The sequence below is a fragment of the Lithobates pipiens genome, unplaced genomic scaffold (assembly GCF_037356315.1).
Source record: "Lithobates pipiens isolate NorthernLeopardFrog02 unplaced genomic scaffold, aLitPip1_a1.2 Scaffold_19, whole genome shotgun sequence".
Lineage (NCBI taxonomy): Eukaryota > Metazoa > Chordata > Amphibia > Anura > Ranidae > Lithobates > Lithobates pipiens.
Window position 1 is genome coordinate 170,232,992 of NW_027507764.1, and position 12,555 is coordinate 170,245,546.

At 45.6% G+C, this 12,555-nt stretch overlaps 1 protein-coding gene across 1 annotated transcript in view; it reads left to right on the forward strand.

The window, feature by feature from the left end:
* The first annotated feature begins 1,345 nt into the window (after positions 1-1,345).
* The window catches only part of CMTM7 (CKLF like MARVEL transmembrane domain containing 7), an 87,201-nt gene continuing 75,991 nt past the window's right edge, over positions 1,346-12,555 (forward strand). The window contains exon 1 of the mRNA XM_077491464.1: positions 1,346-1,689. Coding sequence (XP_077347590.1) covers positions 1,558-1,689 — 132 coding nt within the window. The 5' untranslated portion in view covers positions 1,346-1,557. The remainder of the gene's footprint in view (positions 1,690-12,555) is intronic.

The window sequence follows — 12,555 nt, forward strand, 5'->3', positions numbered from 1 at the left end:
TGCCCCATGGTTGGTGTCAGTGGGAAGAGGAATCGTGCCCCATGGTTGGTGTCAGTGAGAGGAGGAATAGTGCCCCATGGTTGGTATCAGTGGGAATAGGAATAGTGCCCCATGGTTGGTGTCAGTGGGAAGAGGAATAGTGCTCCATGGTTGGTGTCAGTGGGAAGAGGAATCGTGCCCCATGGTTGGTGCCAGTGGGAAGAGGAATAGTGCCCCATGGTTGGTGTCAGTGGGAAGAGGAATAGTGCCCCATGGTTGGTGCCAGTGGGAAGAGGAATAGTGCCCCATGGTTGGTGTCAGTGGGAAGAGGAATAGTGCCCCATGGTTGGTATCAGTGGGAAGAGGAATCCTGCCCCATGGTTGGTGTCAGTGGGAAGAGGAATCGTGCCCCATGGTTGGTGCCAGTGGGAAGAGGAATAGTGCCCCATGGTTGGTGTCAGTGGGAAGAGGAATAGTGCCCCATGGTTGGTGTCAGTGGGAAGAGGAATAGTGCCCCATGGTTGGTGTCAGTGGGAAGAGGAATAGTGCCCCATGGTTGGTGTCAGTGGGAAGAGGAATAGTGCCCCATGGTTGGCGTCAGTGGGAAGAGGAATAGTGCCCCATGGTTGGTGTCAGTGGGAAGAGGAATAGTGCCCCATGGTTGGTGTCAGTGAGAAGAGGAATCGTGCCCCATGGTTGGTGCCAGTGGGAAGAGGAATAGTGCCCCATGGTTGGTGTCAGTGGGAAGAGGAATAGTGCCCCATGGTTGGTGTCAGTGGGAAAAGGAATAGTGCCCCATGGTTGGTGTCAGTGGGAAGAGGAATAGTGCCCCATGGTTGGTATCAGTGGGAAGAGGAATCGTGCCCCATGGTTGGTGTCAGTGGGAAGAGGAATCGTGCCCCATGGTTGGTGCCAGTGGGAAGAGGACTAGTGCCCCATGGTTGGTGTCAGTGGGAAGAGGAATAGTGCCCCATGGTTGGTGTCAGTGGGAAGAGGAATAGTGCCCCATGGTTGGTGTCAGTGGGAAGAGGAATAGTTCCCAATGGTTGGCGTCAGTGGGAAGAGAAATAGTGCCCCATGGTTGGCATCAGTGGGAAGAGGAATAGTGCCCCATGGTTGGTGTCAGTGGGAAGAGGAATAGTGCCCCATGGTTGGTGTCAGTGGGAAGAGGAATAGTGCCCCATGGTTGGTGTCAGTGGGAAGAGGAATAGTGCCCCAATGTCCACCCCAAGGACAATGATGGAGGGGAAGGTTTTGGTTCCAGTAGAAGCACAGTAGGGATCCCCCAGGATCAGTAATCCCCTCATATTATTGGATGTTAGGGATGTCCCCGCCCCCAGTACTGTGTGTGGAAGTTGTGTACAGACTTCCCCTCATATCACACACGGCTCTGTGGAGAAGTCGGCGGTCTGTGTGAGTTCCGAAGAAGGAGTGGTGAGGTGCGGACAGGGCGGCCTGTATACTGACTGTATACGGGGCTGTACACTTACTGACAGACTCCTCACTGTCCCGCCCGGCTCTCCCCTCCTCCATCCTCCGCTCGGTGTCTCCTCTCCCCTGTGCCCGGACGGAGGTGCCATGTCCCAGCACAGTTCGGTCACCGTGGTCCGGACCACCACCAGCAGCAGTAACGTCCAGCAGAGCAGCCCGGGACTGGTGGACAGAGACTACCCCGGCTCCATCCCCGCCATCCTCAAGCTGTGCCAGGCGGTAAGAACCCTCCATTGTATGTATATGTAGAGTGTGTAGGATGACTACAACTCACAGCAGACTCAGGGCCGCTCCCCTCTTCTATTCTACAACTTCTGTAGGGATGGTTCGGAATATATAGTAGTTGGTGATATTATTAGTAATCTTTGCTACTCTTGTTTGTCTTCTGTAAAAGTTTTGTTTTCTTTGTGAATGTCGCCCCGGCCAGATCACCTCTCATGTCCCTGTCCCCTGTCCATGCCCGCTGTCCCCTGTCCTCTGCCCCCTGTCCATGCCCACTGTCCATGTGCCCTGTCCATGCCCCCTGTGCCCTGCCCCCGTCCTCTGCCCCCTGTCCATGCCCGCTGTCCCCTGTCCATGCCCCCTGTCCCCTGTCCATGTCCCCTGTCTATGCTCCCTGTGCCCTGTCCCCTGTCCCGGGTCCCCAGTCCCTGTCATCTGCCCCTGCCCCTTGCCCCCTGTCCAGGTCCCTGTCATCTGTCTCTGTCCCCTGCTCCTGTCCATGTCCCCTGTCCCTGTCCATGTTCCCTGCCCCCTGTCCATGCCCCCTGTCCCTGTCCCCTGTCCATGTTTCCTGTCCATGTCCCCTGCCCCCTGTCCATGCCCCCTGTCCCAGTCCCTGTCCCATGCCCCCTGTCCCGGTCCCTGTCCCCTGTCCATGTCCGCTGCCCCCTGTCCACGCCCCTTGTCCCTGTCCATGTCCCCTGCCCCGGTCCCTGTCATCTGTCCCTGTGCCCTGTCCATGTCCCCTGTCCATGTCCGCTGCCCCCTGTCCACGCCCCTTGTACCTGTCCATGTCCCCTGCCCCGGTCCCTGTCACCTCTCATCTGTCCCTGCCCCTGTCCATGTCCCCTGTCCCTGTCTATGTCCCCTGTCCCTGTCTATGTCCCCTGTCCCTGTCTATGTCCCCTGTCCCTGTCCATGCCCCCTGTCTTGATCCCCAGTCCCTGTTCCCTGTCCCGGTCCCTGTCATCTGTCCCTGTCCAATGCCCCCTGTCCCGGTCCCCTGTCATCTGTCCCTGTCCCCATCCCCTGGTCCCTGTCCCCTGGTACTTGTCCCCATCCCCTGGTCCCTGTACCCGTCCCTGCAGAGTCCTGTGGAACCCCCCTATGTGCACTCGCCAGTCTAGGTTATATGTGTGGTGGTACCTGGAATGATGGGGGTTGTAGTCCCACAGAGGGGCATCAGAGCTCTTTCTGTGGAGCTGTGCTGGAAGTTCAGGGAAGCGGCTCACAGCACGCTGGTGTGTGTGGGATGAAACCGCTGGAATTATATGTGCCTTGGTGGAGGAAAACCATGTCCTCTGCTAAGCTGGTCTGGCCATATTTTTTAAATACTACAGAAAATGTGGGGCTCTAGAACTACTTTGACATACAGTATCTCACCAAAGTGAGTACACCCCTCACATTTTTATAAATATTTCATTCTATCTTTTCATGTGACAACAGGGAAGAAATGACACTTTGCTACTTCTGTTTGATCGGCAACTGCCATGATGCTGCACATGTGATCAGTAATGACACCAGACATTTGATGGTTTGACAGTTTGGTTGAGGACAAAAGCAAATGTGACAGTTCGCAATCTCTGCATTCTAGGAATGTAACTGTTTTGAAACCGTTAAATTGATGGGTTTAATTCTGCTTTATGATTTATTGCTGCTCAGTGGCTCTGGGCTTTAGCAAAATGGCAGCCTCCAGCAAGAAGAAACAGGAGCAATGCTAGAGGCAGTTTACAGCCCATGTTCATTTTGGTAGCATAATTATTCATGTTGAAATATGCTTCTTGCTAAAGAACATTCTTTTTTTTATCAGGTTGTTGTGGGTAAAGTTCCACTTTAACAACCATGTTGTTTACTGGTTGCTAAGGAAGCCGGTGGGTGCCAGCTCCCTAACAACCAAGGTGTCCACCCAAAGTCCAACAAAACTGTTGCATGTAAAACAGTTTTGTTCATCTTTGGTTTGGATATTAGGAAATGTTCCCCTTCCATAGGGATGAATCAACATTACAAGTCAGCTTATGAGTAAAGCTGGAGCTGTCAATCAGTAAACATAGCCTGACATGTGGGCTTCCCACACAGGAGGAAGGCAGACGCGCGCTGTGTCATCACTAACATGCTATATTTGGCAAGTGAAGGACACCTATAGAATCCTATTCAACTATTTGATACAGTACAGGATATTTTAGTTTACAAGCAGTATACCACCAGACCTATGCTGTATGGAGACCTCTGTGAACTGTTGTCACTTTTATATTGTTTCTGCTTGTTAAAGCGAACATTCGGAATAACACAATCTACCAATTAATCCAGTGATTACAAATCTCATAGGGCCCTATAATAAAAATAGTGCCTGTTCCCATCTCAGTGCTGCAGTGCAATGTTTTTTTTTGTTTTAATAAATATAAAAGGTGCAATTTTGTTGGGTTTCAGTGTGTTGGGAGGGCCGTGGAATGGCAGTGTTTCAAAAACATGTTTTAATGCGTTGGCCACTTACTTTATTCACATAATAATATTACCAAATTATTAAACTGCCCAGTTTTCAGAACTCAGGCAGCCAGTCAACACCTTCTTCATATAGCAAACAGTAAACCCCCCCCCCCCCCCCCCGGAAATCCAGGGTGACCTAACCACATAATAAGTGCAGGCGACTAGGGAGGGAAGGAGGGAGTATTTCTTCTGCTGGTCCAGTCCAGTGTGGGGGGGGGGGGAGATAAGCCCCAGCTGCCCTTTATAGACACTCCAGGCTTCCAGGACCTTCCCAGCAATCCTATTGGATCTTCAGAACCTGCAACACAGAACCTCTTAAAGAGACAGTGACTAAACCTGCCTAACCATAACCACTACCCTAACTAATGCCCCATACACACGATGAGATTATCGGACGAATGATCGTCCGTTTTTTATTGCATGCTAATCTCAGATCGAATCTGATGAGTTTACTAAAGTCACGAAAATTCCCGCACGACAGAAAAAAAATTCGTAAGTGATGTCATGTGTTGTAATGCATTTGTATTGCATTTTCGAACGATAGCTGTACTGATTAAACGAAAATCGTACGATCTGGCATCGTACGAAAAAAATTTCCGTGCATGTCCGATAGAATAATATCGGATGTACTGTCCTAATCGGCTCTCGAAAGCTCTGTACTAACGATCCGATTATCGTACGATCGATTCGAAAGCGGTATTTTCCGTACGTTTTTCGGATCGTGTGTACGGGGCATTACGATATGCCTATTGTAGGTGTGCTGGCCACAAGCTTACACAGGTGGGCCCCAATTAGTACCCTCCTTTGTCATTATCATGAAACACTCCAAATTCTAAGCTCAAAAATGCATTGAAGACGTGCAGCATGAATGCATGAACGACAACGCACAAAGAAAATGACAATATACCTGGCTAACAAACAAAAAACGCTCCTCTAAGCACACACAGACCTTTTTAGAGCACTTTTCTTTGGCTCACGTTGCTTTAGAAACTCACTCAGGCTGGGTTTACATATGCTGCAGCTGCGGTTCACAGCATGGTGTCTGGTGCGTCCCTGTTCATTAATTCAGGTGCAAATCAGGTCAGAATTTTGTGCTGAATTTGCACCCGAAGACACACAGGACCCTTTTTAAATGCAGACTTTACCTGCCCCGGAGCTGTGTGAACCGGCTCCACTGAGAGCTGGTCACAGTCTCCTCTCATGCGAATTGGATGCAGGCAATTCCACATCCAATTCTCATCAGTGTGAACCCAGCCTCAAAGTTGTAAATTACACATTTGTTTTATATCTTAGACACATCAGCAATTAGCAGTATACCTAATATTAATTCTTGTCTTAGTTCCTTCAAAGTTTTTTCATATCTGTCCACCCTCTGTATAAACACAGTAAAGGCTAGAAATTACACAAAAGCTGTAACTGTCCACAATGCAACACTTCCATACTTGTGTAAAGTACCGTATATTGGTGTAGCAACGTCATTGCTGAATTTAGATTCCAACCTAGGTTTAGGAGCAATTTATTGAGTACCAGCTACTCTTTGTGCCCCAGCATACGCCACATGCCGCTAGCTGATTGACATAGGTACATGCACTGTGTGTATATGACAGGTACACTTAGGATGAGGATAATGAGCTTTTTAAATATCATTTGATCTCTGTTTAGTCCACTTTTTTTTTACTATTTCCAGATATATTCAAAGCAGAACTCCAGCCAAAAGTGACAAGATAAAAATGAATAGCTCAAAAAAATTCTATAATAATATAACAAAGAACAATTCCGATTTTTTCCCCCCACAGTGCATTGTTTCTGTCACTAGATGTCCTCATTCTGATGGTCAGCAATGTGCAAAACACTTCCTCTGCGCCCAGTTCATCCTGGACCATTTTGTGACTGGTCAGTGAAGGAAAGGAAGCGCAGAGATGAGCTCTTCTCTTTGTCACTCTGCTCTCTCTTCTTGCTTCTTGTCAGGATGTGAACTGATTGGGTTTTGTGCTGCTTCTTTCTCTCACACCTCAGCCCTGCTATAAAGATGCTGTTATCAGGTCACATTAAAGTCAGTGTAATTTTGGGGAAAAGCCTCATTCTTACTTAAATTTTACAGTTAAATCTGCTCTTCAGCTTATGACCAATAAATACATTAATGGGGCCATTAACAATAATTGTTTGTATACTGAGCATAACTGAGTTGTAAATAATTAATATAATTTACTAAGATTTTCCATTCCTCTCGGATTCCATAATACTGGCCTAAGTAAGAGATTGATACTCCTGCGAGGAGAAGGGCTGATTGTGGGCACTTGACCAAACTCACACTAAATTGTATTGTGCTTTGAGTCGCATTGCGGTGTAATTGCATTCCGAGATACAATGCATGGGGTGCTATTCACAATGAATGGCACTTCAATATACCTGCTCTATAGATACGCTGTCACAATGCCCAAGGGTGAATAGAGTTGCAAAAAAGTAACTTCCCCTGAAACTGTAAATTTGCACTCGGCTAGTTGCGGTTTGGAAAAGATAACAAGTGAACTGAACTGTCTTTCTTCTTTTACTTATGTGCTGTTTAGTATATTCACTGAGTGAAACCAGAATTTATCTGTAGCTCATTTTAGGAAAAGCAGCAAATGGTTTGTGCCTTTATATTAAGTATGTACTTTACTGCAGAAAATTAGCCTTTGATAGGTAAAGTGGACCTTCATGCCCCTTTTCTACTTTCCATGTTACTACTCCTCACCTCCTCCATTCACACATTCACTAATTAATGCATATACAGTGCTTATGTATATATTTATATCCACTTCAGCTGCGGAAGCTTTGACCCCCTTCGTGACAAGGCCATTTTTTTCCTATTCAGCACTGCATTAAATTAACTGGCGATTGCACTGTCATGCAACACTGTAGCCAAACAAAATGTATGGAATTTTTTCACTCAAATTGAGCTTTGTTTTGGTGATATTTGATCACCACTATTTTTTTTTTTTATATTTTGCATTATATAAACAAAAAACAAACATTTAGAAAATATTTTTTTCTGGTATAAAACATATCCTATTAAAAAAAATTAATAAATCTAATTTCTTCAAAAAAAATTTGACCAGAATGTATTCTGCTACTTGTTTTTAATAAAAGAAATCCAGATAAGTGTATATTGATTGGTTTTCGTGAAAGTTATAGCGCCTACAAACTATGGTATGTATATACTGTAATTTGTACTTTTTTTTAAAAACTAGTAATGGCGGCAATCAACAACTTATAATGGGACTGCGATATTGTGGCGGGAAATCTTACACTAACTGATGCTGGGGTGAACTACCTAACTGCCATCGCCAGTGACATTTTTATCAGATTCCCTGTCTGGGCAGGGGTTAACATCTAGGGCGTTGTATACAGCCTCGAAAATAATGTAGCCCCCAACTGCCGGAAGCCTCCCAGATACTCACATCATGCATCTTAGGGGGCTTCGGGCCATATGACGAAGCATGTCATCTAGGGACCGGATGCAAAATCCAGGAAGAATTAGCAGGCTGCCAAATGATGTAAGAAAAGAAGATATTGGAATGGAACTGGGTGTGTGAAGCAGCAGAGCTGCGAATCACAACAGAACAATGGTGAATTCGCTGGATCGGTGAGTATATTTATGGAGCATTACCCAGTGAATAATTTAAGAGGGGTATTAAAATATGTAATACTGGAAGCTGAAGTTCCTCTTTAATACTCTACTTCTATTTGACTGAGGTATCATCTTGTTTTCAGGACTGTAAGTTACGCTTGCTTGAGAAGACTGTTTTTCAGCAGCAGCTCATTCCAATTTTTCCTCTGGTTACTGGAAATATCATGATTCTTTTTAATTTTTACATGCCCAGCAACTGTCAGTAAACAAGAACGCATAATGCAAAAATATTTATGCCAGGATCAGGATACAAGAACTTAGGCATTACAAACTTTGTTTGAAGCAAAGGCTTTTTGTAGTTGGCAGGTTGTCTTGTATATGCTTTGTATTCAAATGTGTTTATTATTGTGATTGTTTTGGCCTATGCCCAACTATGCCTGCCAACCTTCCAGGTGTCAAATGTATTTGAAATTATTTGATAAAGCAGTACAAAGAGCAGCGATGAAGGGAATACTCAATAGCAACCAGGCAGATTCCACTTTTTATCATTTAAAACCTGAAAACAAGGAAATTGTCATTACCATGCTCACCTATCAAAGGCCTCACCCCAATAACTAACCCTGGTGGACCAAATGGTCACTGTTTTGGCTCTTGCTAGCTAGCCTCACTTTAAAGTGTGTGTCTGCAGTAACTGTACATAGTGGACAAGATACATGTGCATTCTGGTATCTAAAAATCGTTTGTATGCCAACATTGTATGGTTGGGAGAAGGCTGGACAAATCCTGTCTATCTGATTGTGGAAGGTTTATAGTTAACAATTATGCCTAAGCCTGGCCGATATGGAAACCATTACACTCTGTTGCACCAATGTGCCCATGTGGGGAAAGAGGAAGGATTAATGCTGCATTGTTGCTGGCTCCTAAATGTTATTACGATATATCCAGCCTAGGGTAGGGTGTGGCATTAAGGAGCATGTTAGAGGGATTCCTTAATTTAAAAAAAATTGAGATGACAAGTGACATAATAAGATCTTTTACACAAGTGCCCTTAGAAGTTTTGTCAACGACAAATACATTGGACAAAAACCTAGAAGCATATCCAGAAAATTCTGATAATGAGGACAAGGAAGTTTGGGCAAGTCAGTTTGGGCTAGGTTTGCCACCTGCCCAATTTTAAACCAGACTGTTCGCTTTAGATACTGCTCATTTTAATAACCCCCTTTTATGTGCATTTTGTCTTGGGGAGGCTGTGAAGCCTCTAACATGGAGGCATTGCACTACAACCATGATCCACTCCCAATACAGCTGACTGTGTAGGTTGGAGGCCAAACAAGTCTACCTGCAGCCTATTGCCACGTACACACGATAAGACTATCCGGCGGACAACCCACCGGACTTTGCAGCGGAGGTCCGCCGGACTTTACAAACAAGCGGACCTGCCCACACACGCCCACACACGACCTGACTTTTTCCGGTGGACAAGCCGCCGGACTTTTGAAATGAGCGGACTTGCCCACACACGGAGTGGCTCCAGGTAGACGGAGCTAGCGAAGAAGGTCAATGTTGCCGCCTCCATCGACGAGATTGACACCTCGCTATCCCCGTCACCTGGTATGGACTTAAAGCGGAACCCCTACACTGAAAAAGGAGCGTGGGGGGTCCCCCCAAAGTCTATAGCAGACCCTTATCCGAGCACGTAGCCCGGCCGGTCAGGAAATGGAGGCGGCGACATTGAACTTCTTCGCTAGTTCCGTCTACCTGGAGCCACGTTCAAAATGAATGGACTGTTCTCCGTGTGTGGGCAAGTCCGTTCATTACAAAAGTCCGGCAGACTAGCACACAGACGGGTGGATTGTCGTCAAAATTTCTTTCTAAGTCTGCCAGACTTTTGGGAAGAAAAAGTCTGCTGGAGCCCACACACGGGCAGATTGTTCGGCGGAATCTGGTCCAGGATAATCCGATCGTGTGTACGCAGCATATCCCTTGCAGCCAGCTCTGCGTATGATGTATGCTTTGCATTCTTGTCGACCAGAGCTTCCCATCCCATAATGTCTGACAAATCAGTAGAATTTTCTAACCCCTGACTTTAATCTGAGATTTGAAGGAACAAAGCAAACAAATGTTGAGAAGGATGTCATGGAAACTCGCATTCTAGCTCCTGGATTGCATGTTATTCACAGTGAAGCTAAGTAAGTTGGTGATTTATTGACTGAACTAGTGGAGGTAGACAGAAAATACTTGTATTATTCAGGGGCTCATGTTGCACTAGCGACAAAAATGCATTTGCCATTATTTAAATGAAAGGAATGTTCTAAAAGTCAATGCATCTGGGAAATACAGCTTGTTCTTGGACCTTCCATAGCTTGTGATTGGACAATGAAAGAAAAGCAGGATGCTGGTGATGCCATCACTTTGCTCTGTTCTCAGTAAATTACCTGGACAGCTATACACAAAACAATAGAGCAGAGGTCCATGGCCTGTTAGGGGGTCAGGCCACATGGCAGAGATGGGTGGCAGGCAAGCGAGCGAGGCTTGAGTTGTATTTTTGGCTTGGGCTCCGCCTCTTGTCTGGTCGGCGGTGATATTTCAGTGCCATCAGAATCTCACCATGTTGGCTGCTATGTTCATGTTCTTGCTGCGATCTCTACTGTCTCTGAGGCGGTAGCAGGGCCAGCCCAGAAGGGCTCAGGAAGGAGAGCTAAACCTCACTGCCTTGCCATTGCACCATCTACCTGGTATATACCTTTTGTGCTCTGCTGCTTGAGTCACTATGTGCCCTACATTGGAACAGGTGCTCTACTGCTCCCCTTCACCCAAGCCAGAACCCCCAGACAGGTGAGCACTGCCGGAGCCACTCATGGAAGCAATCTGCAATACCTACAGTCAACATTTACCAATGAAGGGAACTTTGTATTGGCAGCCATGGTCAAAAAGTAGTATAAGACTTGCAGATTTGCATGTGGAACCCTTACAGAAATAGACATTCACAGTTGGCACCCCAATGTTATATTAATGTTGTTAAGATGGTTTTATTTCCCTCCTAAGCAAGAATGACATTGTGCCACAAAACCCTACAATTAATGCAGCATTTAAGGTCCAACGTGCGTACCAAGATGCATGGTAACAAAATACCATGCATTTTGGTGTGGCACAATTTAAAAAAAAAGAGACATGCGCATCTTTTGCGCATTTTTTGTGCAAAAGGCAGCCCATTGGAGCAAGTGTAAATGCTGCCATGCAGAGGCTGGCAAGAAGCCTATGTCAACAGACATTCTCGTGATTTTGTGCACTATAGCCATGGCCAAAAGTTTTGAGAATGACACAGATATTATTTTCACAAAGTCTGCTGCTTCAGTGTTTCTAGATCTTTTTGTCAGATGTTACTATGGTATACTGAAGTATAATTACAAGCATTTCATAAGTGTCAAAGGCTTTTATTGACAATTACATTAAAGTGATTGTAAGGCTTCATCTTTTTTTTTAAAATAACAAACATGTCCCTCTGCGGCTCTCGTGGCTCCTCCTCTTATCAGATAACCCCCTAGGAGAAGCGCTCTCCCAGGGGGTTACCTTGCGTAAGTCCAGCATTTGTGTCCATAGATACGAGTGCTGGACTAGTCCCCAGTGCCCGCGTCATTGGATTTGATTGACAGCAGTAGGAGCCAATGGCTGTACTGCTATAAATCTATCCAATCAAGAGCCGGGACCCCGTGCGGAGAGGGAGACAAGTTCATGCAAAGAGTCAATATTTGCAGTGTTGACACTTCTTTTTTAAGACCTCTGCAATGTGCCTGGGCATGCTTAAAATCTGGAGAGTTTCCTGGACATAGACCCAAAATGTCAATGTTTTGTTCCCCAAGCCACATAGTTATCACTTTTGCCTTATTGCAAGGTGCTCCATTATCCTGGAAAAGGCATTGTTCGTCACCAAACTGTTTTTGGATGGTTTTGGAGAAGTTGCTCTCGGGGAAATGTTGTACCATTCTTTATTCATGGGTGTGTTCTTTTGCAAAATTGTGAGTGAGCCCGCTCATTTGGCTGAGAAGCAACCCCACACATAAATGGTCTCAGAATGCTTTACTGTTGGCATGATGCCGGACTGATGGTAGCGCTCACCTTTTCTTCTCCAGAGAAAATGACTTTACCCCAGTCCTCAGCAGTCCAATCCCTGTACATTTTGCAAAATATCACTCTGTCACTGATGATTTTCTTGGAGAGAAGTGGCTTCTTTGCTACCCTTCTTGACACCAGGCCATTCTCCAAAAGACTTTGCCTCACTGTGCGTGTAGATGCACTCACACCTGCCTTCTGCCATTCCTGAGCAATCTCTGCACTGGTGGGGCACCAATCCCACAGCTGAATCAACTGTAGGAGATGGTCCTGGCACTCGCTGGACTTTCTTGGGCATCCTAAAGCCTTCTTCACAAATGCAGTGGAAATGTTTTTTTTTTTTTTATGGGATTAAGTTCATTTTCATGGCAAAGAGGGACTTTGCAATTAATTGCAATTCTTCAGATCACTCTTCATAACATTCTGGAGTATATGCAAATTGCCATCATAAAAACTGAGGCAGCAGACTTTGTAAAGAAATGGAGTATATGCAAATTGCCATCATAAAAACTGAGGCAGCAGACTTTGTAAAAATTAATATTTGTGTCATTTGCAAAACTTTTGGCCATGGCTGTATATTATTTAATGACTATTTATATAATTACTATATAAAACCAATGATTTTCTAAAAAAATATTTGTTGTGGCAGCCTTTAAAGC